General features: G+C 46.3%; 1 protein-coding gene across 1 annotated transcript in view; it reads left to right on the top strand.

Moving 5' to 3' along the window:
• The first annotated feature begins 10699 nt into the window (after positions 1-10699).
• The window catches only part of MTARC2 (mitochondrial amidoxime reducing component 2), a 31876-nt gene continuing 19722 nt past the window's right edge, over positions 10700-22853 (top strand). The window contains exons 1-2 of the mRNA XM_078356480.1: positions 10700-11019; positions 17382-17555. Coding sequence (XP_078212606.1) covers positions 10769-11019; positions 17382-17555 — 425 coding nt within the window. The 5' untranslated portion in view covers positions 10700-10768. The remainder of the gene's footprint in view (positions 11020-17381; positions 17556-22853) is intronic.

The following is a 22853-nucleotide window of genomic DNA, read 5'->3' as shown; positions in this document are numbered from 1 at the left end:
CCCTTCAACAGTGGACATGTACTAAATGTTCTCAGACAGCTTCTCCATGTTTTAAATATCAACACCTAACCCTTAAACTGATGAGGATAAGAGATTGGCAAATCTGCTCCATGCTGCTGACTACCCTGTTCCTCCCCATTTTCTTCACCATGGCTTGGGATAAATTATCCAGTGTCCTGAGGGTTATTGCCAGGTGTCTCTGCACAGGCCCTGTGCAACTATCAATTCATGCCCTCCCTCTCCTTGATGACAGGTTCATCTAAGACCATTTAAGCAATCTCTTAAATTGTTTTTGTTAAGAAAGAGGGAATTTCAATATTGATGGGGGGAATTTAAAATGGTACAGTCACTGCAGAAAATAATTTGGTAGTTCTTCAAAAAGTCAAACACAGAATTAGCACAGGACCCTATGAATCCACTCCAGTATATACCCGTGAGTATTGAAAATACGTTATCTTACAAGAATTAGCCAGGTGTGGTGGTATGTCTATAGACCTAGCTACGCAGGAGGCTAAGGTAGGAGGATTGCTTGAGCCCAGGAGTTCAAGGCTGCAGTGAGCTGTGATGGCATCACTGCACTCCAGCCTGGGCAACAGAACAAGGCCTGACTCAAAAAAAAAAAACAAAAAAAAAACAACATGTACATGAGTATTCATATTAGTATTATTAATAGTAGCCAAAACAAAGTTCATCAACTGATGACTAGATAAACAAAATGTGGTCTATTCATAAATGGAATATTATTCAGCTATAAAAAGGAATGTACTGTTATATGCTACAACATATAATAGAGAGCCAGGTGAAGTGGCTCTTGCCTGTAATCCAGTACTTTGGGAGGCCAAGGTAGGTGGATCACAAGGACAGGAGTTTGAGACCAGCCTGGCCAAGATGGCGAAACCCCGTCTCTACAAAAAAATACAAAAAAAATTAGCTAGGTGCAATTGTGGGTGCCTGTAATCCCAGCTACTTGGACGCTGAGGCAGGAGAATCACTTGAACCTGGGAGGCGGAGGTTGCAGTGAGCCGAGATCACGCCACTGCACTCCAGCCTGAATGACAGATCAAGACTCCATCTCAAAAAATATATATATTTTTATTTTATATATTTTTATATATAAAAATATATAATGTATATATAACACATGTTTTCTATATGTATATATAATATATAAATATATGTAAATATATGATTATATATTTTATATACATTGTGTGTGTGTATATATATATATACACATATATATAAAACAGGGATGTTATATGTCGTATGTTCAGGGATGAACCCTGAAAACATTATGCTAAATAAAAGAAGTCAAACACAAAAAGCCACATATTGTATGATTCCTTTTGTATGAAATGTCCAGAATAGGCAACTCCTTAGCCACAGAAAGCAAATTAGTGATTGCCAGAGGACAAGGAGAGGACAGCTGGGACTAACTGCTAATAGGCATGAGGTTTCTTTTTGTGGTGACAGAAATGTTTTATATAGAAGTGAGGGTGAATATACTAAAAACCAATGCATTGCTGATAAGGTTTTCTTGTGTCCCTACCCAAATATCATCTTGAATTGTAGCTCCCAAAATTCCCATGTGTTGTGGGAGGGACTCGGTGGGAGATAATTGAATCATGGCACCAGTTTCCCCTATATCATTCTCGTGGTAGTGAAGAAGTCTCACAAGATCTGATGGTTTTATAGGGAGTTTCCCCTTTCACTTGGCTCTCATTCTCTCTTGCCTGCTGCCATGTTTGTAAGGCCTCCCCAGCCACGTGGAGCTATGAGTCCATCAATCCTCTTTTTCTTTATAAATTACCCAGTTTCATGATGTCTTTCTCAGCATCATGAAAACAGACTAATACAATTGTACTCTTTAAAATGGTACATTTTATGTTTTGTGATTTGTATCTCAATTTAAAAAAAACCATGACAATGGTTACAACCCACATGCTGTAGAGTGGATCATAGGTCACTATTTTCTGGTCATACTTAGGAAAGATGTTAGAGTGTCACAGAATAAATGAATGAACAAATGAATCAATGAATGATGAATGGATGAATATGTAGAGTGAAAGGGAGTCTGGGAAACAGAGGTCTTTTGTGGCTAACCATGGGTGAGGAGACACTTTGTATACTTTTTTTCTTGGGCAAGTAGTAGAACATGGAGAGTTCAGAGGGAAACGTTAGGAGGCCTTTACTTTGCAGGGGCCTTGTTTGGGAAAGGATGTCCCCAGGTTAGGAGATTCTCTTCCCTTCCCAGACCACTGTATCCTGCCATAGCCTTCTTCCTTCACTCTGAGTGGGGCACGTGCTGCCAAGATGAAAAGCAAATCTCCCTACAGCAGCCAAAGAAAACAAACAGAAAAATAGCAACTGAAAACTGGGAGAGGAAATAGGATTCTGCATCCTGGCTGATAACATCCACAGGATCAAAGCCACAATGACACACAGTCTCGGCCACTGATGGAGCTTAGGGGCCAACAGGGCAGGGACGACCAGCGGTGAGAAGGTCCTCGGAGCCTCAGTGTCATCAGCCCAAGCCCCCATAATTTTGTAACTAATATTGAAGGAATAACAGGGCCCTTCCTATATACAGGTTAAGGCCCAACAGATGCCTTAGACTATTTATTTAGTAAATATAAACTGAGATTTACTGGGCCTGAGATAGAGGGAGAAGCATAAGTCCCAGCCAAGGAAGGGCACCTTACAGTTAGGAAGTGTCCCAGAACGGATCTGTCAACTTCTTTCTTCTGGCCCGTCCCTTACATATTCTTGGCACCCTGTCTTTCTCCAGGGCTTCCCCACCCCTCCTAAAAAGGAAAGTGTGAGGAAGCGGCCAAGGCAGGGGAGCTGCCCCTTTCTGGCTGGGTGGGCGCTCCTGGGCGAGAGGACCTCTGGGTGGCTGGGCAGGAGCAGCCCCCTCCTCCCTGGGACATGGGATTGCTGTGAGGACCGAATAGACCTCTGAATCCACAGCGTTTGACAGACTGCAAAGTGTTTTCCAGATAGGAGGGAAAATAGAAAAGTGTGGCGTTGTTTCTCCCACACTTCTATGACTTCTGAGACTTCAAATCTAGTATTCCTCCTACTTCAAAATACTCTTAGTCCCGACTCCACTGAGCTGGGTCACAGCAAGTCGTTCCACGACTTACCCAAAGGAAAGGAGGGTTTTCCTTTCACTTCCCGTTAGAATCAACTCCGAACACTTCCTCCCCACCCTTCCCTTCAAAACGCTGATCACAGCGCCCCCTCGTGTAAATCTGGAGCAACTGCCCGGGAAATCCCCCGTCTACCCCGGGCCAAAGTCAAAGGCTGAGGGAGGGGGTCCGGTTGAATTCTGAGTGGGCGGGAACTGGGGATCCTATAGGGCGACGGGGATCCTACAAGGGACAGGCTCCAGTCAGGTCCGCTTGCTTCTCCTTATGCTGAATATAGACCTCATATTGCCAGATATTTTGGTTTTAAAAGACAAGCTAGAAACTTCTCTTTTAAAACAACTGTGTAAGCCAAATAAAACAAGCCATGGGCCAGGCTGTGGGAGGCTGCAAACCGCCAGGAAGCTTTGATTTCTTGTGGAAAAGATGAAGCTGATGATAGCTAATCCCAACACAGTGACGAGGAACGGTCCTGGTAACAGAAGATCTCTTAGATGATAAATAAAGATCACAACTCTGAACATATTTGACAAGGAGAAAAAAAGAGCAAACATACTTAACATACTTGCTTCTGAGTTTTCCCATCTATATTTGCTGGCTATATACTGATTTTCTTAACGTCCTATGTTAACCAGAATAAAACCAGGATGTTTCAGTAAAAATTATGGGAAAAAAATCAAAATAGAAAAAGAAATTCCCATTACTTTTTCCCCCACTATTTGGAAATAAAATCAATTTTCCTAAAGGTACGTATTTACCAAGTTCCAGAATACCAATGTCCATGAAAGGTTTCTGGAACTTTCTAGGGTAGAAAAGCCTGCACAATTTGGCCTCATCCTGACTGTCAGCCTTACCTCCTGTCATTCCCTTTGTTGCTCTGATCATCATCCCAAACTATAAGTTTTTTTCAGAAAATTGTATCTCTCATTGATTAGTTACTTTTACTCTGTTTTCCATTTTTGAAGCTCCTATGCGTTCTTCAAATCCCAGTTTACATGTTACGTCCCAGGAATCTTCAAGCAGAGTAATCTGTCCAGCCCCCAGCCTACACTTTCAAAGCTCTGAGCCTGTATCGTTGGGAAAACAATTATTATTTGGCTTACAATTATTTGATTACACACCTTTTGACATTGGGAATCTATGTAAAGCTGTATTGTTCACTGATGGGCCATAAAACTTGAAAAAGATCTAGTAGATTGTAAGCTGATAAGGAATATTTCCTGTCTATTCTGCTCACCACCAGACTCATTGTATCATATTTTTAAATAATTTTATTTAAATTTTTTTTGAATAAGTAATACTTTTCACGGTTAAAAATACAAAAGACAGATGTATACAAGTGAAGTTTCCATTCCTCCCGCGTTTCCAGCCACCCAGCATCTCTTCTTATTGGTACACAATGTTACTCACTTACGTGGAATGAAGTCCACATTCTTCTGCACCCAGTATAATTTCTTCTACCGTCTGTGCTTGTTTACCTTCCTATGACTCTCCTCTTTTCTGGCCTTTGCTCCTTACTTTCCAGCCAGGATTGAAGTAGCTGTTTCCTGATGTGTGACCTTAGCAATTTACTGGCTTCTTGAGATCAGACACTCTATCTTCCTCTATCATCGACTACATACTAACATCTAGCATATTGCAGGGCGTGAATGAAAGTTGCTCACCCAGTCTTGGAACCAAAGACCCCAAGAGCCCACTTGGTGCTGTACTTCACAGTGGCCGAGCTGGTACCCGAGCTTACTCTTCCCTCTGCTGGAAGGAGTCTCTCCCTGCAGCCACCACTGCTGGGAATGTGCTGGGTCACACCTGAAGCCAGCATGTTTCAGGGTCTCACCCAAGTTGAGACTTGCTTCCTGGTGCTTTATTTAGTTCACTTGGTGAGGTCATGTTTTCCTGGATGCTCTTGATGCTTGTGGATGTTTGCCAGTGTCTGGGCATTGAAGAGTTAGTTATCTATTGTAGTCTTCATAGTGTGGGATTGTCTGTACCCATCCTGGGAAAGCTTTCCAGGTATTCAAAGGGACTTGGGTATTGTAATCTAGGGTTACAACCTAGTATATGCTGTGTAGTATATTCACAAGATATACTACCTGGATACCACTGCTGATTATTCAGAGCTCTAGGGGTCTTTAGTGAGTAGGTGATGAATCCTGCCAGGACTGAGTCCTTCCCTTCAAGGCAGCAGGTTCTCTTCTGGCTGAGAGTATGTTTGGAAATGTCATCTAGGACCTAGGGTCTGGAGTGGGGGCTTCACAACCTCTGCCTGGTATCCTATCCTCCTGTGACCTGAGCTGGTATCCACATTGCAAGACAAAGCCCCCTTTACTCTCCTTTTCCACTCCTCAAGTAAGAAGTCTCTTTCACAGCTGTGAGCTGTGCTGCCTGCGGTGAGGAGAAGGGTGGGTCAAGAACTCGCTTAGATGCCCTGGCTGGTGTCTCACTAGGTTGCATGCCTCCCGGGTCCATTGCTCTGAGCCCAGCACAGCTCCAGGACTTGTTTAGGAGCTGCAGTCCTTGTGGCTTACGCTGCCTTTCAAGTTTATTTAGCACCCCAGAGTCCTTTAGCCTGTGGAAGCAAGGCTTGCTCAAACTCAAGTTGTGACTGCTGGAATGGGTGATTCCCCTCTGGCTAGTGCTGGTCGAAGTTCTCCCTCGATGGGTGTCAGCTGAGTTCTGCCCTGTATTACTTTCTGCTCTGATAGGGAAGCATTGAGTGCCAGTGCAAAGTTCCACAATTGCTGTGCCCCCCGCCCCCGCAAGAGCACAGATTGTCTCTTGGCACCAATCTCTTGGCCAGGAGATTGGGGAGGGGTGGTGTTGGCAATCTGAGACCATCTTTCCTACCCTCTTCAGTGTCTTTTTCAGCGATAGGAAGTTAAAACCGGGTACTTTGCTCACCTGATTACAGTGCTTTGTAATACAGATAGTTGTTAAATTGGTGTCCCCACATGGAGGATGATCAGTGGAGGCTTCCAATCAGCCATCTTGCTCTGTCCCCACCACTTGGTTCATGTATTCAAGGGAAAGCAGGTGAGAGGATCTGATGCCATCTTCCTTTCAAAGCTGAACATACTGACTATCAAACTTAAGTTTGTAAACGGGTGCTTTGAGCCCTGATCATGTGGCTTGCTTTTCATAGCCACGAAGGCACTTTGACTTCCTAGCGATGGTTCTTCTACCATGTGTATGCGTCATATCCATTCACACTCCTGAGTTTAAGTGGCCCTTCTGCCTCAGCATCCAGAGTAACTAGTAGTACAAGTGTGAACCACCATGCCTGAATCATTCTTTTTTTTTTTTGTCTTAAATTTTTTTGTAGAAACAGGTTCTCATTATGTTGCCTACGCTGGTCTTGAACTCCAGGGCTCAAGTGATCCTTCTGCCTCAGTCTCCCAAAGCACTAGGATTACAGGGGTGTGGCACTGGGCCTGGCCTAAGGGGACCTTTGATTAATGCTTGGCTTGCATTGAAGTGGGATGTAAGTGAAAAATAAACTTTTATTTTGTTAGGCCATTGAGATGGTGAGGTTTTTACAACATTTTAGCCTAGCCTGAGTCATAAGATTTGTTACAGGAGTTGAAGGTTGACTGTCCTCACAGCCTGACAATCTGCTGTGCTCATCTCCCCAGGAAAGAGAGCATACCTCCATGGCTGCTGGCACTCACCTTCCTGAAGAAAGCCTGGCTGGGCAAGGCAAGATTTGGGTTTTAGGCTTCTTTTTTTCTCTGCTTTCTTGGCTGATATTTTAATTGACAGAGTTGTCTTTATCTATATCAGTGCCTCTAGGGAGACAATGATGTCTTATTCACTACACAGAGAGATTCTTCCTAACCCGAGCTTAGGGTTAGGAAGATGACAAAATATGACAAACTTGGGGAAAAGGTTATGACTCTGGAAGGCATGATTAAAGGGTAATTTTCTTAATTTACAAAAGGATCTCATAAATCAACAAGAAAAATATAGATAAGTTGATTCAAATCAAAGGGGACAAAAGAAATACAAACAGTGGATTAGACTAATGAATCCTCAACCTCTGATACGGTTGGGATTTGTGTCCTTACTCAAATCTTATGTTCAATTGTCATCCTCAGTGTTGGAGTTGGGCCTGGTAGGAGGTGACTGGATCATGGGGCAGTTTCTCATGGTTTAATACCATTCCCCTTGGTGCTGTCATCACGAGAGAGAATTCTGGCTGTTTAAAAGCATATGGGACCTCCCCCGTCTCTCTGGGTCCTGCTCCTCCCTTTGCTCCGGCTTTGCTTTCTACCATGAGTGAAAGCTCCCTGAGGTCTCCCAGAAGCAGAATCCACCATTCTTCCTGCACAACCTGCAGCTCCATGAGCCAATTATATCTTTTCTCTTTACAAATAACTTAGTTTCATTATAGCGGTGCGAGGACGGACTAATACAACCCCATCATTTTGCACATGAGGACTTGGCGACATGGAAAGTTCAAGTTACCCATGTATCTAGGTAACGATTTCCTCTTTGATGTCCACAGATACCTCCCACTCCCTGTACACGACAGGCTCATCAGTTTTTTCCCCAGACTGTCTTCTTCCATTGAATTCTTAATCTCTGAGAATGGTACCCCCCACCCCACCCCAGACTTTGATGCCACAGAGCTGGGAGGCCCGTGGGCTCCTCCTCTCCCTCTGGTTCAGTGTTCTGTCATCACTACCTCTTGTTAATTCTGTCCCCTGACCATCTCCCCTAACCACATCTCTCCTAACACCCATCCTTGGTGTTCTCCGAACAGCCAGAGTGGCCTTCCTAGCCCCCAAATCTAATCACGCCACACTGCTGTTCAGAATTCTGAGGTGTCTTCACATTCAGTAGAGGTAATACGCCTGTTGATCTGACCTCTGCCCACCTGTCCTGGCTCAGCTCCCACCACCTGCTGCATGACAGGTACATCCGAATACAGCTGGATTGCTGGTGGTTGCCCAAACCTGCCACACTCTCTTGTTCCTTCCACTTTTTCAGGCTATTGCACGTGCTGTTCTGTTTGCCCAGAATCCTCTCCTCTACCCATCTCCAAACCCCTCCTCATGTTCAAGTTTCAGCGCCAAAGCTCCCTCTTCTGAAAACAGCACTATTCTGAGACTCAGCTGCTCTTTCGCCTCGCTTCCTCTGCTTCTTAACCTGGCTTCTCCTCTGGCATTATCTTCTAGACTTGCAGGGGAGGTGTCAGTCTTCTGGGGAGTCGGTGAACTGGATCAAAGGGCAGCTTCTTCTAACTGTTAAATTCCCAGCGCCAGTCTAGGACAAAGCCTGGTGAATGATTAATAACTATGTGGTGAAGGAAACAGACGATTAATCAAGAAGACATTTGCCCCGTCCTGGAGCTCACCTAGAGTCAGGCGATGATGGCTTTACAAGCCCCGCACACTGACAGCAGGCTCATGGGCAGGAAGGTCTCTGACCTTCCTCTGGAGCAAAGAGAGTCAGCTCCAAGTGTACGCACATCACATTCACCACACCATGCTCAAAAAACAAACGCCTTGGTCTCAGCTGCCAAGCATGATGTAAATGTATGCGGACTGAGGGACTAACTCTGCTGGCCTGAGGTTTTTCTCTGGGTGGGGAGAGATTCAGGCTGTTTTGTCTTTCACTTTTCACAAGGAACAGCCGAAGGGAGCCTGGCTCCTCCGGTTCTCCATCCCTCCCAGAGTCTCTTCCCACACCCTGGAGTGCACCTCTTCCCCCGGGGAGGCGGCGGGGGGGCGGGGGGGGGTCAGGCCAGATTTGGGAGGTGGCCCACTGGTTGGCCTCCTTACACTTTCCTAGGACTGTGCCACAGTTTATGTGACAAACTTTTGAAAAAAACAGAACAACAACAAAATCATGAAAGACTTCAAACCTTAATTTGTCTAAGAAAATCCACTGTTAACCCAATAGCTTGCTTGAATGGAGCTGTTAAATGTCAACAAAGTGGAACATTAGTTAAGGCGTGAAAACAGATTTTACTAAGTACTTATAGCAGGAGAAAGGGCTGATCATTCTCATTCGTGCAGAGGAGACTGGGCGTTTTAAAGGATGAAGGAGCGAGTAGGGCAGGGAAGCTAGAGGGGGCTCAAGTGAAAAATCACGAAGGGGTGGTCAGTATGGATGCTAGCGGTTATGAAGCTGGAATTCTATCCTCCCACAGAGACCAGAGGACACAGAGACCTATCCTCCCCAAAGCAATGGCTTTCAGGTCCTTGAGAAAGACGCTTCTGAGTTGTAGGCGATACTCACACATCTTACAGCAGCAGAGAAAGGATTCACAGCTGTAAGGCCTTTAAACAAAATTCCCCAAAAAGGGGAGGTCAGGGGCCTGACCATCGGGTGTTGACTAGAGTAAACGGGAAATTCTCATGGCTGCCTTGAGCCTTCTCAGGAAGACATTTTACTGCGGTCGAGGTTAGGGGGCAGCGGAGGGTGGGGCACCTTGAGTCATGCTCCTATAAGCCACGCTGGAGTTCCTGGTCTTTGAGTGCAGAGGTTTAGGCCGAGTCTTCGTGTGCAGAAAGTCTTGCAGTTCTCGCAGCGGCCTGCCAGAAAAAGTCGTTCCCAAATGTTTGTGAGTTCTCCGTTCTGCACCCCACCTTCACGTTCTGGGGTGCTCTAGTCGAGCGACGAAGCGCGCAGCATTAGCAGAGAAGGGGACGGCTGAGTGTGGGCGCTGCTGCATTGAACTCAGCACAGAAAGTCACCACCAGAACAAAAGGATGCCAAACTGCAGGGTTTATTGCCGGCGACCACGGAGGACTCACTTCTCTCCAACCCGTGGCAGACAAAGAAGAGTGACAAGACCTTTTTATACCCACAAAACCACTTTGGGAGTGGGGTTGAGGAGCGGAGATGGGAATGAAAGCTGTCAATCACCTCCTAGGCTGAGACGAGGGTGAGGGGGCTCCAGATATTCCAAGGGCCAGGGGACTTTTGTCATTCCAATTGCCACTTAAGTGGTTTACAGAGGTCAAGATAAACATTAGTTTATACATTATTTGGACAGGTGGGGGTCCACATAATTTTAGGTTACTTGGCGCCAGGATGGAATTATCTGGGGTGCTTACTTTGGTAAACAGAGGCCAGCAATTCTGGCAGTTACAGATAAGAGAAAGTCTGCAGCTTGTCCTCTCTTTGCATTTTGCAAGGTCATCTTAGTAGTTTACAGAAGCCGTGGCTAGCAGTCATTGTGAGGAGAATGGAAACAGTTTTCCCATTTTAGATGGCATTGTACTGGTTCTCATTCGAGGCCAGCTGTATCACAGGCGCGCACGGTCGTGTGGCACGCCGTGTAGGGCGGGGGCGAGGAGGGGTAAAGCGACGTGATCACCCCAGGGGCCGCCCACTTAGCTCGCAGGCTTTGGGGTCCCCGGCCGCTCTCTGCCCGTCTCCCCCGTTACCGCCTGGCTTTGTCGCCGCTTTAAGGCATTCCCGCTCTCGGCGGAACCGCCCCTTCCTCTCGGTGGCGAAAGGGGTGACACAGCCGGAGGTTGGGCCAACGTTGACTCCTCCCGCCCGCGGGGATCCTTCAGGGCCTCCTCGGCCTCCCGGGCTCCGGTAGCTGCCGGGTCTGTGAGCAGTTCCGCGGCCGCGCTCGCTCTGCCACGGGCGCCTCCACCTCCTCCATGCCGGTCAGCCTCGGCTTCCTGGCGCAGCGCCCGCCCGGGTGGCTCGGGGTCGCCGCGCTGGGACTGGCCGCCGTGGTGCTGGGGGCTGTCGCCTGGCGCCGCGCAGGGCCCAGGCGGCGCCGGCGGCTGCAGCAGGTGGGCACCGTGGCGAAGCTCTGGATCTACCCGGTGAAGTCCTGCAAGGGGGTGGCGGTGAGCGAGGCGGAGTGCACGGCCCTGGGGCTGCGCAGCGGCGACCTGCGGGACAGGTACGGGGCGCGGGCGCGGGGCGGCGCGGAGCCTGCCCGGGGTGAGGACGGGGAGGGAGGTGGGGCCCGACCTGTCCGCGGAGGAGCACGGAGTTTGCCACCTGGGTTTCTGGGCTGACTGTTGGACCGTTGGTTGTTTGGCTGGGAAGTTCAAGCTCATGTCACATTTATTTGTTGGAAAAGTATGTAGGGGCGATTCCTCGTCCTTCCCTAGATGAGAGATTCCTCGTCCTTCCCTAGATGAGAGATTCCTCGTCCTTCCCTAGATGAGAGATTCGTCCTCTGTAAGAGGAGGGAGTCTGACCTGTATCTTCAAGGCTCCTTAGCTCTAAAGTTTGTGATTCTATCCTAGTTTACAAAAGAAAAATAAATGCTATTGGCATTAGAAAGCAGCAAGAAAGACGCCAAGTGTGGTTCAAGGACATTGGCTCAGGCCTTGCCGGGTCTTGTTCCTCACATTTCTCCAATCCTGGGGGTGCCGGGGAGGCCTGATACATTTTGACAAAGGATGAGCAAGGGGAATGGGGACTCTGGGGCAGGGGCGGGATCCTTGCCGTTAAGGGAATAGTGTCCCCTCCCACCGGAAAAGTTGTTCACAGCCTGGAACTTTGGGACTTTTGGGTCTGACACATAAACAGGTCATACTTAAGATTATGAAACTTTTTTTTTGGCGACAGAGTCACACTTTGTGGCCTAGGACGGAGTGCAGTGGCATGATCTTGGCTCACTGCAACCTCTACCTCCCAGGTTCAAGCAATTCTCCTGCCTCGGCCTCCAGAGTAGCTGGGACTAGAAGTGCATGCCACGACACCTGGCTAATTTTTGTATTTTTAGTAGAAACGAGGTTTCACCATGTTGACCAGACTGGTCTCGAACTCCTGACCTCAGGTGATCCACCTGTCTTGGCCTCCCAAAGTGCTGAGATTATGGGCATGAGCCACCACGCCTGGCCAAGATGTCTTCTTATCTGGTCGAGATGATGGTTTAGCTGTGGCCCTGTGTCCTAGGGGAGGGAGGTTTGCAAGTTTATCATACAAGGAGTCCTCTAGCAGAGAGCCACCTGCATCCCTGTGTTCACTCCAGGACCCGAGAACGCACTGTTTTCTGAAGACTGCTATGCCCTCTTAAAGAAATGTGGGCTATCAGTCGGACGAGGTGGCTCATGCCTGTAATCACAGCACTTTGGGAGGCTGAGGCAGGCAGATCACCTGAGGTGGGAGTTCAAGACCAGCCTGACCAACATGGAGAAACCCCGTTTCTACTAAAAATACAAAATTAGCTGAGTGTGGTGGTGCATGCCTGTAATCCCAGCTACTCGGGAGGCTGAGGCAGGAGAATCGCTTGAACCCTGGAGGTGGAGGTTGCAGTGAGCCGAGATTGCACCATTGCACTCCACTCCAGCCTGGGCAAAAAGAGCCAAACTTCAAAAAAAAAAAAAAAAAGAAAAAGAAAAAGAAATGTGGGCTTCCATACTATTGGAAAACTTCAGTGAGTCTTAGGGAAGTGTTGTGTACACAGACCACGTGAATCATGGGAGGATTTTCAATCTCCCACCCCAGATTTTTAATCCTGGAAGCTTCTGAGATTCCCATCCAGGACTGCTGAAGCAGAATCACCAAGAGTGGGACCAACTTGCATAGAGTATTTAATTTCCCCCTGGTGATTTGGATGCTATAATTAAAGGGTTTTATCTGAGACCATGAAGAAGAAGAGATGTTTGGAGCTTATTCAAATCTGAAGCATAAGAAAAGCCTTCCTATTGCTGGAAAGACTATGGGAAGCTGGACACCTTCCAAAAACCTGGGAGAACCGAATTTTCACGATGCATGTCCAAAGAAAGGGTTTCAGGCCAGGTTGCATGGCTTCCCTCCTCACTTGAAGGACTGGGTACACAGACAGATCTCCAGTTCGAATCTGCACTTCCTCTGATCACCTGAAGAATGGTTTATTTCCCGCTTCTCTTTGTCACTGTTTTGCCATGATTGTTGCAACCGTGAAAGAAAATATGTGTCCTTGCTTTTTGCTCTCATTGGCATCCTAAAATAAATACAGCTCTATTTATTACCTTTTCCTTGTTTTAAACAGTAAATGCCTAGGATGGGGTGGGGTGATGTGAAGCCTGGGGCGGAGGGAGAGGCCATGAAATTAATGTTAATTCAGTGTTAAAATGCAGCAGATGCTGAATCCTGTTGCATAGATTAGCATATTTAAGCCTCATGACAATCTTGTGGGCTAGAAATTATTATCACCATTTTGCAAACAAGGAAACAGTATCAGAAAGAATGAGTATCTCATCCAAGGTCAGAAAACCAATGTATACTGTGGAGATTTGAACTTAGATCTGCGTGAGCACAGCATTTATGCTGTTTGTATGTAACTGGTGCATGATATAAAAGTCTAAGGATTGCATGAGAATCAGGAGACTCTGGGCACAAACTTTTACAAAGTTTTCTCATTTGCAAAAGAATGAGGTTGAACTTGATGGTCTCTAAAGCCCCATTTTAACTAAATTTTATTTATCAAAGGATAACAATTTCAAAGCAGGCTTGCTGGAGAGAACTCTATTTAATGGCTGCTGTTCTCTCAACGTGACAATATGATAGCACTACTACAAATGTTCCTGGAGTTCAGGGAAAGGCCTTATTTAATGAATTCCATTCTGAACCTGTGTTTTTGGAACTAACTGTTTGAAGAAGCTGGGATTGTTCTGGGTCTCAAATTTCTAGAGGAATGTTCAAAGCTCTTAGTATACTTGTGAACGAACACTTGGCTGGAGCACGCTAAGCATTGAGTGTTTAAAGTCCACCTAGCAGAATGCTGGCATTGGCTGCCTGGTGCCGTAGGGCGTGCTTGTCCTTGCTGACCTTGGAAATCTCAGCTCTCCGTAGCAGCCATATGTGGGCTGATCAGTTGTATCTGTCCAAACCCTTACTGAAGCCAGCCCTTTATTTCTTCTGCACAAATGACTGTTAGAGAAAGGAATCCCTTAAGTTTGTTACTATCCAGAGTGTTTTCCCTGCCCAATTCCTGCTGTTTTCTCATTCCACTCTCAGTGGTAGTGTTCATGCTTTCCCTCACTTTTCAGTTCTTCCTGCTCTCCAGGCCAGTTCGTAATTAAGAAATGAGATTTTTCTGTTGTTTCAGGCTCCACTTACCTGTTGCTGTTAGTCATTCAGAGCACTGTAGCTGTTTTGGGGAATCCAGGCTCCAGGCTTTCGGACTGATCCCTCTATCATGTACTCATGTTTTACCTGTAAATTCAAGGTGCCAGCTTTTTAGTGTTGTAGACTAGGTTGGGATAACTTGGTCATGATGAAATCCACACTCCAGACTGACCTCTTCTTTTAGATCTGGCAGAATAAAACTAGTTATTCATTCACTGGGCATCATTTTGTGCATGAGAGGTGAAAAATACTATTGCCCAGGTTGACAGGGAAATGAGATGGTTGGGGTATGTCACAAAAGGCAACCTTTTAACCTGTGATTGCTGTTTTTCTCCCGTCCCCAAATTGGACTCCTTGCAAGTTGCCACTTGCTTTTACAGTGACTGATGAGTGGGAAACCTCTAGTGACCACTTCCCGCTGTTAACCCCAGCAGTTTAACTCCTGTGTTATACAATAGGCTGGAGCCATGAGCCAGGCTGTGAGCCTCGGTGAAGGGCAACATTAGTAAGGGATGAATGGGAGATGAAAAGAGTCAGCCCAGGGAGGGGCTGTCAGAAGTGATGTGCAAACATGTTTGCCACTCCTGTTTGGACATGGCCCTGGTTTTGTGCAGATCTCAAAGGGAGTCTTGTCTGCGGATGGGGAATGCTGGGAGTTAAGAGTAAAGGCTTTGGTGACGTTAACCAAAGAACTCTGCACCAAGGGACAAGGCTGGAAATAGGGAATAGGGCCTAGCTCTATTCGGCATCTAAATCAGAGGATGCCTGCCTCTTTCATTTCATTTCATTCTCTGGGCAGACATCCTCTGATTTACAGAATCCAGCTCCAGGACAAGAGAGCCAGAGAACTGTGGGCATCTTCGACCAGGCAGGATGGCTCACATCTGTAATCTCAGTATTTTGAGAGGCTAAGGAGGAAGGATCAATTGAGCCAGGAGTTCCAGACCAGCTTGGGCAACACAGTAGGACTCCATCTCTACAAAAAAAATTAAAAAAAATGTGCTGGGCTTGTGGGTATGTGCCTGTAGTCCCAGCTACTCAGGAGACTGAGGCAGGAGGATTGCTTGAACCTGGCAGTTCAAGGCTGCTATGAGCTGAGATCATGCCCCTGCACTCTAGAGCCTGGGTAGTGGAGTGAGACCCTGTGTCTCTGTCTTTTGAAATTAATTAATTAAATATAAATCATCTAAATGAATGAATAACACACATATGCATATATACACTTAGAAAGGAAAAGATGGTCTCCTCAGAGGGATGGGGACTTGCTGCTGCCCTGTGTCACCAGCTTTTTGGAAGGAGGTAGGCAAGACACTTACTGAAACGCCTTTACATTGCCACACCATCATAATGCCAGTTAGCAGGGCACAGGCTGCCAGCCATTGTCTTCTGGTGTGGTGGCAGGGAAGGGACAGTTTAGCCAGCACCTGGAAAGGACTCTCCCGATAAGGAGGTTGCCTGCCAGGGTCAGGACAGGGGAGAGATGGAGCTCCCTACGATCTGATATTGGATGTCCTCCTGAGGTCTCCTCAGGTTTCCCTGCTGGCTCTGGTCACAGTTTGGAAAATCTCCCTGGGAGATTCTGGAAGGAGTTGTGCTTTTTATCCTCCTCACATTTGGAAAGCCTCTGGCTTTTAGGTGCTTTTTACTCAGCAGTGCCTGCAGTTCCTCACCCACTTGTCTGCAGATTCTATCTTCTTTCTAAAATAGTGATATTGAGCTGGGCACAGTGGATCACGCCTGCAATCCCAGTACTTTGGGAGGCCGAGGCGGGTAGATTACTTGAGGCCAGGAGTTTGAGACCAGCCCAGCCAATATAGCAAAACCCTAACACCACAAAATTTAAATATGAAATTAAAATACAAAAATTAGCCTGTTGTGGTGGTGCATGCCTCTAATCCTAGCTACCCAGGAGGCTGAGGCAAGAGAATCACTTGAACCCAGGAGGCGGAGGTTGCAGTGAGCTGAGATTGTGCCACTGTACTCCAGCCTGGCTGACAGAGCAAGACTGTCTCAAAATAAAAGAAACAAAACAACTAAATAAAACGAAACTAAAAAGTGATACTGAAATTTATTTTCCCTAGGAGTGGAAGATTTTTTCTTTTTGGCAACCCAGTCTTTTATGTGGCGCAGTCCCAACCTCTATGCTAGGCTGTAGGTAAAAGCCTAGCTAACTGGGCCTGGCCAGCTTTCCCTCACTCTTCAGCTCATCCGGTAGAAATACAAAGTGTGAAAACCAAGTCCAGCACAGTGGTGGGCTCTCTAGGAGATAAGTGGGATGCTTATCTAACATGTGACTTCAGTGAGTCTTTGTTCTCCATGTCAGAATGTGTACATGAAGAGGAAATGCCACTTGGGAGGTTTCCTGATGTAGGATCTGCACGCCACAGCAAGTTAAACAACAGAGGCCGGCCTGGGTCCTCTTGGAGGCAGCATTGCAAGACATTTGACTCAGGCTCCAATTCACTTGGCCAACCTCCTCTTGTTCTATAACAAAAGGACCTGAGCTGGGTGCGGTGGCTCACGCCTGTAATCCCAGCACTTTGGGAGGCCAAGGCGGGTGGATCACGAGGTCAAGAGATCAAGACCATCTTGGTCAACATGGTGAAACCCCATCTCTACTAAAAATACAAAAAATTAGCTGGGCATGGTGGCGTGTGGCTGTAATCCCAGCTACTCGGGAGGCTGAGGCAGGAGAATTGCCTGAACCCAGGAGGCGGAGGTTGCAGTGAGTCGAGATCGCGCCATTGCACTCCAGCCTGGGTAACAAGAGCGAAACTCCGTCTCAAAAAAAAAAAAAGGACCTGAAAGTGATTTTACTGTTCCCAGGGCCACAGAGACATATTTGACAGACCTACAGAAGCTTCTAACTAAAGCAGAGCCCGCAGGCAAGTGGCAGGGTTGCCTCAGCAGTGAAGGAAAGTCTCTGAGCCAGGCTCATGTTCCGGTGTTTGAAACTGGAGATTTCCATACATTGGCCAGACTCTCTCCCAGAACTGTTTCTGCCAAATAAGCTCGTTTTGGGGTCACCAACTTTTAGACCCAAATCATTTGGCTGGACTGGAATAATGATCTAGAAAATAATTGTTGGGTCCCAAGTCAGGGCGGGTGGAGAGTTATGCAGAAGGAGAAAGCTGGAGGGAAGCTGCTGGGAGGACGGAAGAGGATTTTCTGAGTGGGCCCTGGTTTGTTTCTCTGCAGGTTTTGGCTGGTGATTAAGGAAGATGGGCACATGGTCACTGCCCGGCAGGAGCCTCGCCTCGTGCTGGTCTCCATCACTTACGAGAACAACCGCCTGATCTTCAGGGCTCCGGACGTGGACCAGCTGGTTTTGCCTACCAAGCAGCCTTCCTCAAACAAACTCTACGACTGCAGGTGTTCTGCTTGGGGGCATCCAGGGAAGTGCAACAGGCTTGATTTCCTTTCAGGCTCCTCCCTGCCTTCTGTCTTGCTCTAGTTTCTACAGTAGAGGATGGCGTTGGTAAAGGAAATATTGAAGAGAAGTGTAATTTGGGTTGGGATCAGGCATGAGTGGATGATTCAGGGTGTTGTTTTAAGGGTACCTGGGATTTGTTTCATTCAGGTATGGTTAGACATGCAGACCCAGAAATGACTGTCCCGAAAAAAGAAGACGTTTATACCAGCAGATTCCCTAGAAACTGGAGGCACGCCCTGCCGCAGAAGGCCAGGTGGGGAAGCACCAGCATGGGTCAGGAGGCAGAGGGAGCGGGGAAAATGTGGGCAAGGGCCTTTATTGTGCTTTCCACAGGAAAGGAGAAGCAGGGCAGGGGTGGCAGGATTAGGGATGGCTAGTTTGGATAATTTCAGCAGGCTCTGGGCCACATGTTGTCTGGTACTTGGACCTGGGGTTGACTAGGGCAGGGGACTAGTGGAACGGCATGTAAGCACTCGATAAAGGAGGCGACTGGGAGTGTGGGCTCTGCATGGGCCGGTGTTCCTGTTACAGGCACACTGGCAGGTCATCAGTCTATTATTTCCAGGAATTGGTCAGCCCTGGGAAAAGTAGTTTCCTTAGTGTCAACAAGGCTCCAAGATGTCAAAGCAATAAAAATGCAGAAAATTGATAGCAAGGTTACTACAAGTATAAAGGTGTACAGTGTGTTCGTCTTTAGGGGTTTTCTCCTTTCGTTAAAATCTTTATCCAGAATTGTCACCCCTCCAACTAGGAGTTAGTGGAGACTTCAGCAGCTGAATCTCAGGGCTGGGTGAGAAGGATGCTGGAGCTTCCAGAGCTTTTCGGGTTGACTCTGCAGCCTCTGAAGTGCATGACAGAGATGAAAGCACATTCCTTGGGTGTATGAGATTTCCACTTCTGGGCAAAGACACACCTCAGGCCTTGGCTTCCTTTCGGCCTGTGAGACTTCTGTTGGGTTGTTGAGTTCCATGGCTTGCCTGGGTCTTGTCCTTCCACATTAGGAGGACTTAGCTGCTTGGCGAGGGATGATCTGGACCCCTTGTCAAGCTTTTGGGACCTTGGACAACACTAACTTCCACACACCTTAAAACCTGAGCTTTTGAAAAAGTGTGTGGAAGTTGGTGTTGTCCGAGGTCCAGGGCTCAGAGAGCCTCAGAGTTGCTCCCTCAACTCTCATCTCTTGCTTTTTCAAGCAAAGTGTCTAAGCTGAAATCCACCACTCATGGTTCCCAGTTTGCAAAAGTCTGAAGCCATAATTGCTGAATTCAGTATTTCCGGTAATTATTTAGCAAGCCCATGTGGGGGTTTCATTAATTCCACTTTGCAAATGAGGAAATGAGGCCTTAGATCACTGCCCTGAAAATGCAGAGCTGGGATTTGAACCCACATGCCTCCTAAGGCTTTTGCTTTTAACGTGTATGTGTAGGGAAAAGAAGAGCTTTTTCATAAATGACGGGTTTTGAGCCCATCAATTCATTGCAGAGGAAGAGTGTAGCCATCTCAGCTTGACTGGAAGACATGTGAAGCCCATAGGTAAATACATAACTGACGTGTGTCACATGAGTAATATGGGTGTTGGCTTGTAGACTCATTGTGTGGCCAACAGCGAGCAAGTTTTTCCCCCAAAGGCTCTTTACCAGCTAAACAGGCAGAAATCTAGGGACACACACACCTTCCTGGATGGAAAGAGGGAAAGAGAAAGCCCTTGTAGGGGAGTTGCCTAGGTCTGACAAAGACCCCAAGTGCAGCCTGTTCTTTCTTTCTTTATTTTTTGAGACAGAGTTTTGCTCTTGTCACCAGGCTGGAGTGCAACGGTACAATCCCAGCTCACTGCAACCTCCGCCTCCCAGGTTCAAACGATTCTCCTGCCCCAGCTTCCTGAGTAGCTGGGATTACAGGCATGCACCATCACGCCCAGCTAATTTTGTATTTTTAGTAGAGATGGGGTTTCACCACCTTGGCCAGGCTGATTTCGAACTCCTGACCTCAGGTGATCCACCTGCTTCTGCCTCCCAAAGTGCTGGGGTTACAGGTGTGAGCCACCGCACCCAGCCTGCAGCCTCTTCCTATGTCATTCTGTTCCACGCATCAAGCGTAGATCTGGATGCAGTGGGAATAGAGAGCTTGGTGCCCTGGCAGTTTGGTGACAATGACCGAGACCTGTGTATTTGGATTGACACAGATGCAATCAGCACACTGCCCTCTTCAGCAGGTTAGACATGCTGTACCTAGTTCAGCCTGTATTTATCAGCTATTTTTAATGGATTGGTTGCCAAGGGAACTGCTAAAAACTGAAGAAATGATATAAATTAGTGTGTTTAGTTAGTGCCAGCTGCTGTGACAAAACACATAGTCTGGGTGGCTTAAACAGCAGACATTTATTTCTCATAGTTTGGGAGGATAGGAATTCCAAGATCAAGGTGCTGGTGGATTGGTGAGGTCCCTTTTCAGGATTGTAGGTGGCCACCTCTCATATGTCTTCACATGGCCTTTCCTGGTGCCTGCATGAAGAGAGAGAGCGTCTGTGTGGTTCTACCTCTTCTCATAAGGGGACCAATCCCAGCATGAGGGCTCCACCTCATCAAGACCTAATTACCTCCCAAAGACCCGACATTGGGGGTGAGGGTGTCAACACAGGAATTTTGGAGAGACACAAACATTTAACCCCTAACAGATGGTGAGTGACAGAGCGATTACCACAGCCAGCCCATCAGAGCTCAAAATCAAATAACATAAACCAACAACTTCAAGTTAGAAAAAAGAAAAAGAAGTCCCTCAACAGCCATTTGAACAAGGCTGAAGTGTCATGAACTTTATAGTATTCTATACTTATTTTTGAATCAGCTTTCTCTGTTCACCTTGTGTGGTGTTAATTTTTTTTAGACTAACTATAGACTGGTATAGATTTTTTATTATTGCAAGGTTTTATGAATCATTATTATCTTTTTTTTTTTTTTTTGAGATGGAGTTTTGCTTTTATTGCCCAGGCTGGAGTGCAATGGTGCCATCTCAGCTCCAGCCTGGGCAACTGCAATCTCTGCTTCCTGAGTTCAAGCCATTTTCTTGCCTTAGCTTCCTGAGTAGCTGGGATTACAGGCATGTACCACTATACCCAGCTAATTTTTGTATTTTAGTAGAGATGGGGTTTTGCCATGTTGGCCAGGCTGGTCTTGAACTTCTGCCTGCCTTGGCCTCACGAAGTGCTGGGATTACAGGCATGAGTCACTGCACCTGGCCTGATTATTGCCTTAAAAGGTGCAGCTAATGTTTTAAAGTAGGGGAAAATAAGAAATGACTTCAACCCTACATTGAATTTATGGCTCAATTTAGAGAAAATTGATGTGAAAATATGTGTGCGTGTGCATCTGTGTGTGTTTAAATAAAGCACTTGCAAGAGAACCTGGTACACAGTAGGTACATAATTAGATATTAGTTCTTAAATAGCTATTATCTTTATTGTATTAATCTACCCTATCTTTGAATATTATTTTTCTCCACTTAATTGTATCTTATTTGATCTCTTTAATAAAGTTTTATAATTTTATCTATAATGAAATTTTACATGTTTTGTTAGATTTAGTCCTAAACATTTACTCTTCTTCCACCATTACATGGCAACTCTTAAAATCACTTTTTTGGTTTGCTGTGTAAGATTGGAATTATTTATTCTTTAAGTATTGGTAGAATTTGCCAGTCTTTGTAAGAGTCTATTCAAGTTTTTAGGCCCTCTTCCCTAATTTTTAGTGAGTTATTTTTGCTTTGTGAGTTAGTAGATTGCTTAATCATGACGTTTTATTGGATGCACAGAGTGAGGGTCGGGTTTTTCTGCGGCATGTTCTGATGAGACATTTTGTTTTAAAATGTGGAAGAGAGTGGATTCTGCAGAAAATTCTGCAAGATTTGGAGAAGACGGAATGGCAGAGGGAAAGCTACTGTCAGCTGCAGGGATGGAAGACAGGCCTGGTGGAGGGATCCTTTCATGGGTGGGAAGAGGCCCTGGTCAGTCAGTGTTCCCTTGCCCTGTTGAGGGCTTTCTACTTTTCAGAGTGCCACCCATAAGCTTCCTTGGGCGGAGAACGCTGTGGGTGGCATGAGTGCACTTACGTACCAGTGCTGCTCTGAGGGGATGAGGGAAGAGTTCCATCCAGGAGCAGATTCTTAGGGAACTGCCGAACAGCGAGATGGAATCAGTTTTAGGGGAAAGGCAGAAGGCCAGGAGACGATCAGAGATGTCCACAGAGCCAAGAGTTAATCAGAGGTGAAACAGTGACTTCAAGAAGGAGGTTTAGAGAGAAAGAAAAGGCTCAGTAACTGTGAAAGGAACAGCACTGAGATCTGGCAGTAGATGGGAGAGGAGGCGAGAGGGTAGAGTCTCTACCCTCAGACCAGGATTGTGAGCTGTAGGGTACACGGGTTCATCTAAGTGGGAGCACTTCAGGTGTCCACACTGGATTCCTCAGGAGTCCTCCTCGCAGTGGTGTGAGCCTTCCTGTGGGAGTGGCAAGCCCTTCCCATGGTAGATGAGGGTAGGGGAATCAATTTCCGATCCTCTGAATCATATCGATAATCAGCAAGTTCTCCTGTCCCACCATAAGCCTTTCCTCTTTGTACAGAGGAAAGGCTTTTATCTGCCCACCCCACATCTTACTAGGGGCATTACCCTTGGAGGGAAAAACATACAGGGTCCGAAACAATGCAAAATGCTAGGCTGGATAAAGAGGGTGGCGTTAATGACGGGGAAATCTGCTGTTCAAGTCAGTGGTAAAAACTCATTGTCTTACATTAAATTGAAGGGGCCTCCAATCAAATTCTTGCTGATAAATAATTAAAAGTACTTATGGATGACAAATCACTATGTAACAAATATTGCCTAGAGGTTCAAAGAATAAGTGAAATTACTAAAACGCAACTTCCGTTTCTATTTATTTGTGTGAAAAAATTCTGCAGGGTTTATTTAAAAGAAAGGAATAAAATTGATACTGAACCTTGTCTTATTCTGGCAATATATAAGATTCATTCAGAGTTTTATGGATACTCTATAGGGTTCATTAAGCATTTAATTTCAAATAAAATCTCATTTTTTATGTTCAGTAATTATTAATCTATATAGCATAGCTATTTTGTTATGGCCAATTGCATACAAATCATAACTGTAATAACTCAGTCCTGAAAACATTTCTTCACACTTGAAAGCTTAAGAAAAAAAAAAAAAAACAAATTTAATTGATTCAAAAGAA

Source organism: Callithrix jacchus, chromosome 19 (genome assembly GCF_049354715.1).
Source record: "Callithrix jacchus isolate 240 chromosome 19, calJac240_pri, whole genome shotgun sequence".
Classification (NCBI taxonomy): Eukaryota; Metazoa; Chordata; class Mammalia; order Primates; family Cebidae; genus Callithrix; species Callithrix jacchus.
This window is presented reverse-complemented; position numbering and strand designations above follow the sequence as displayed.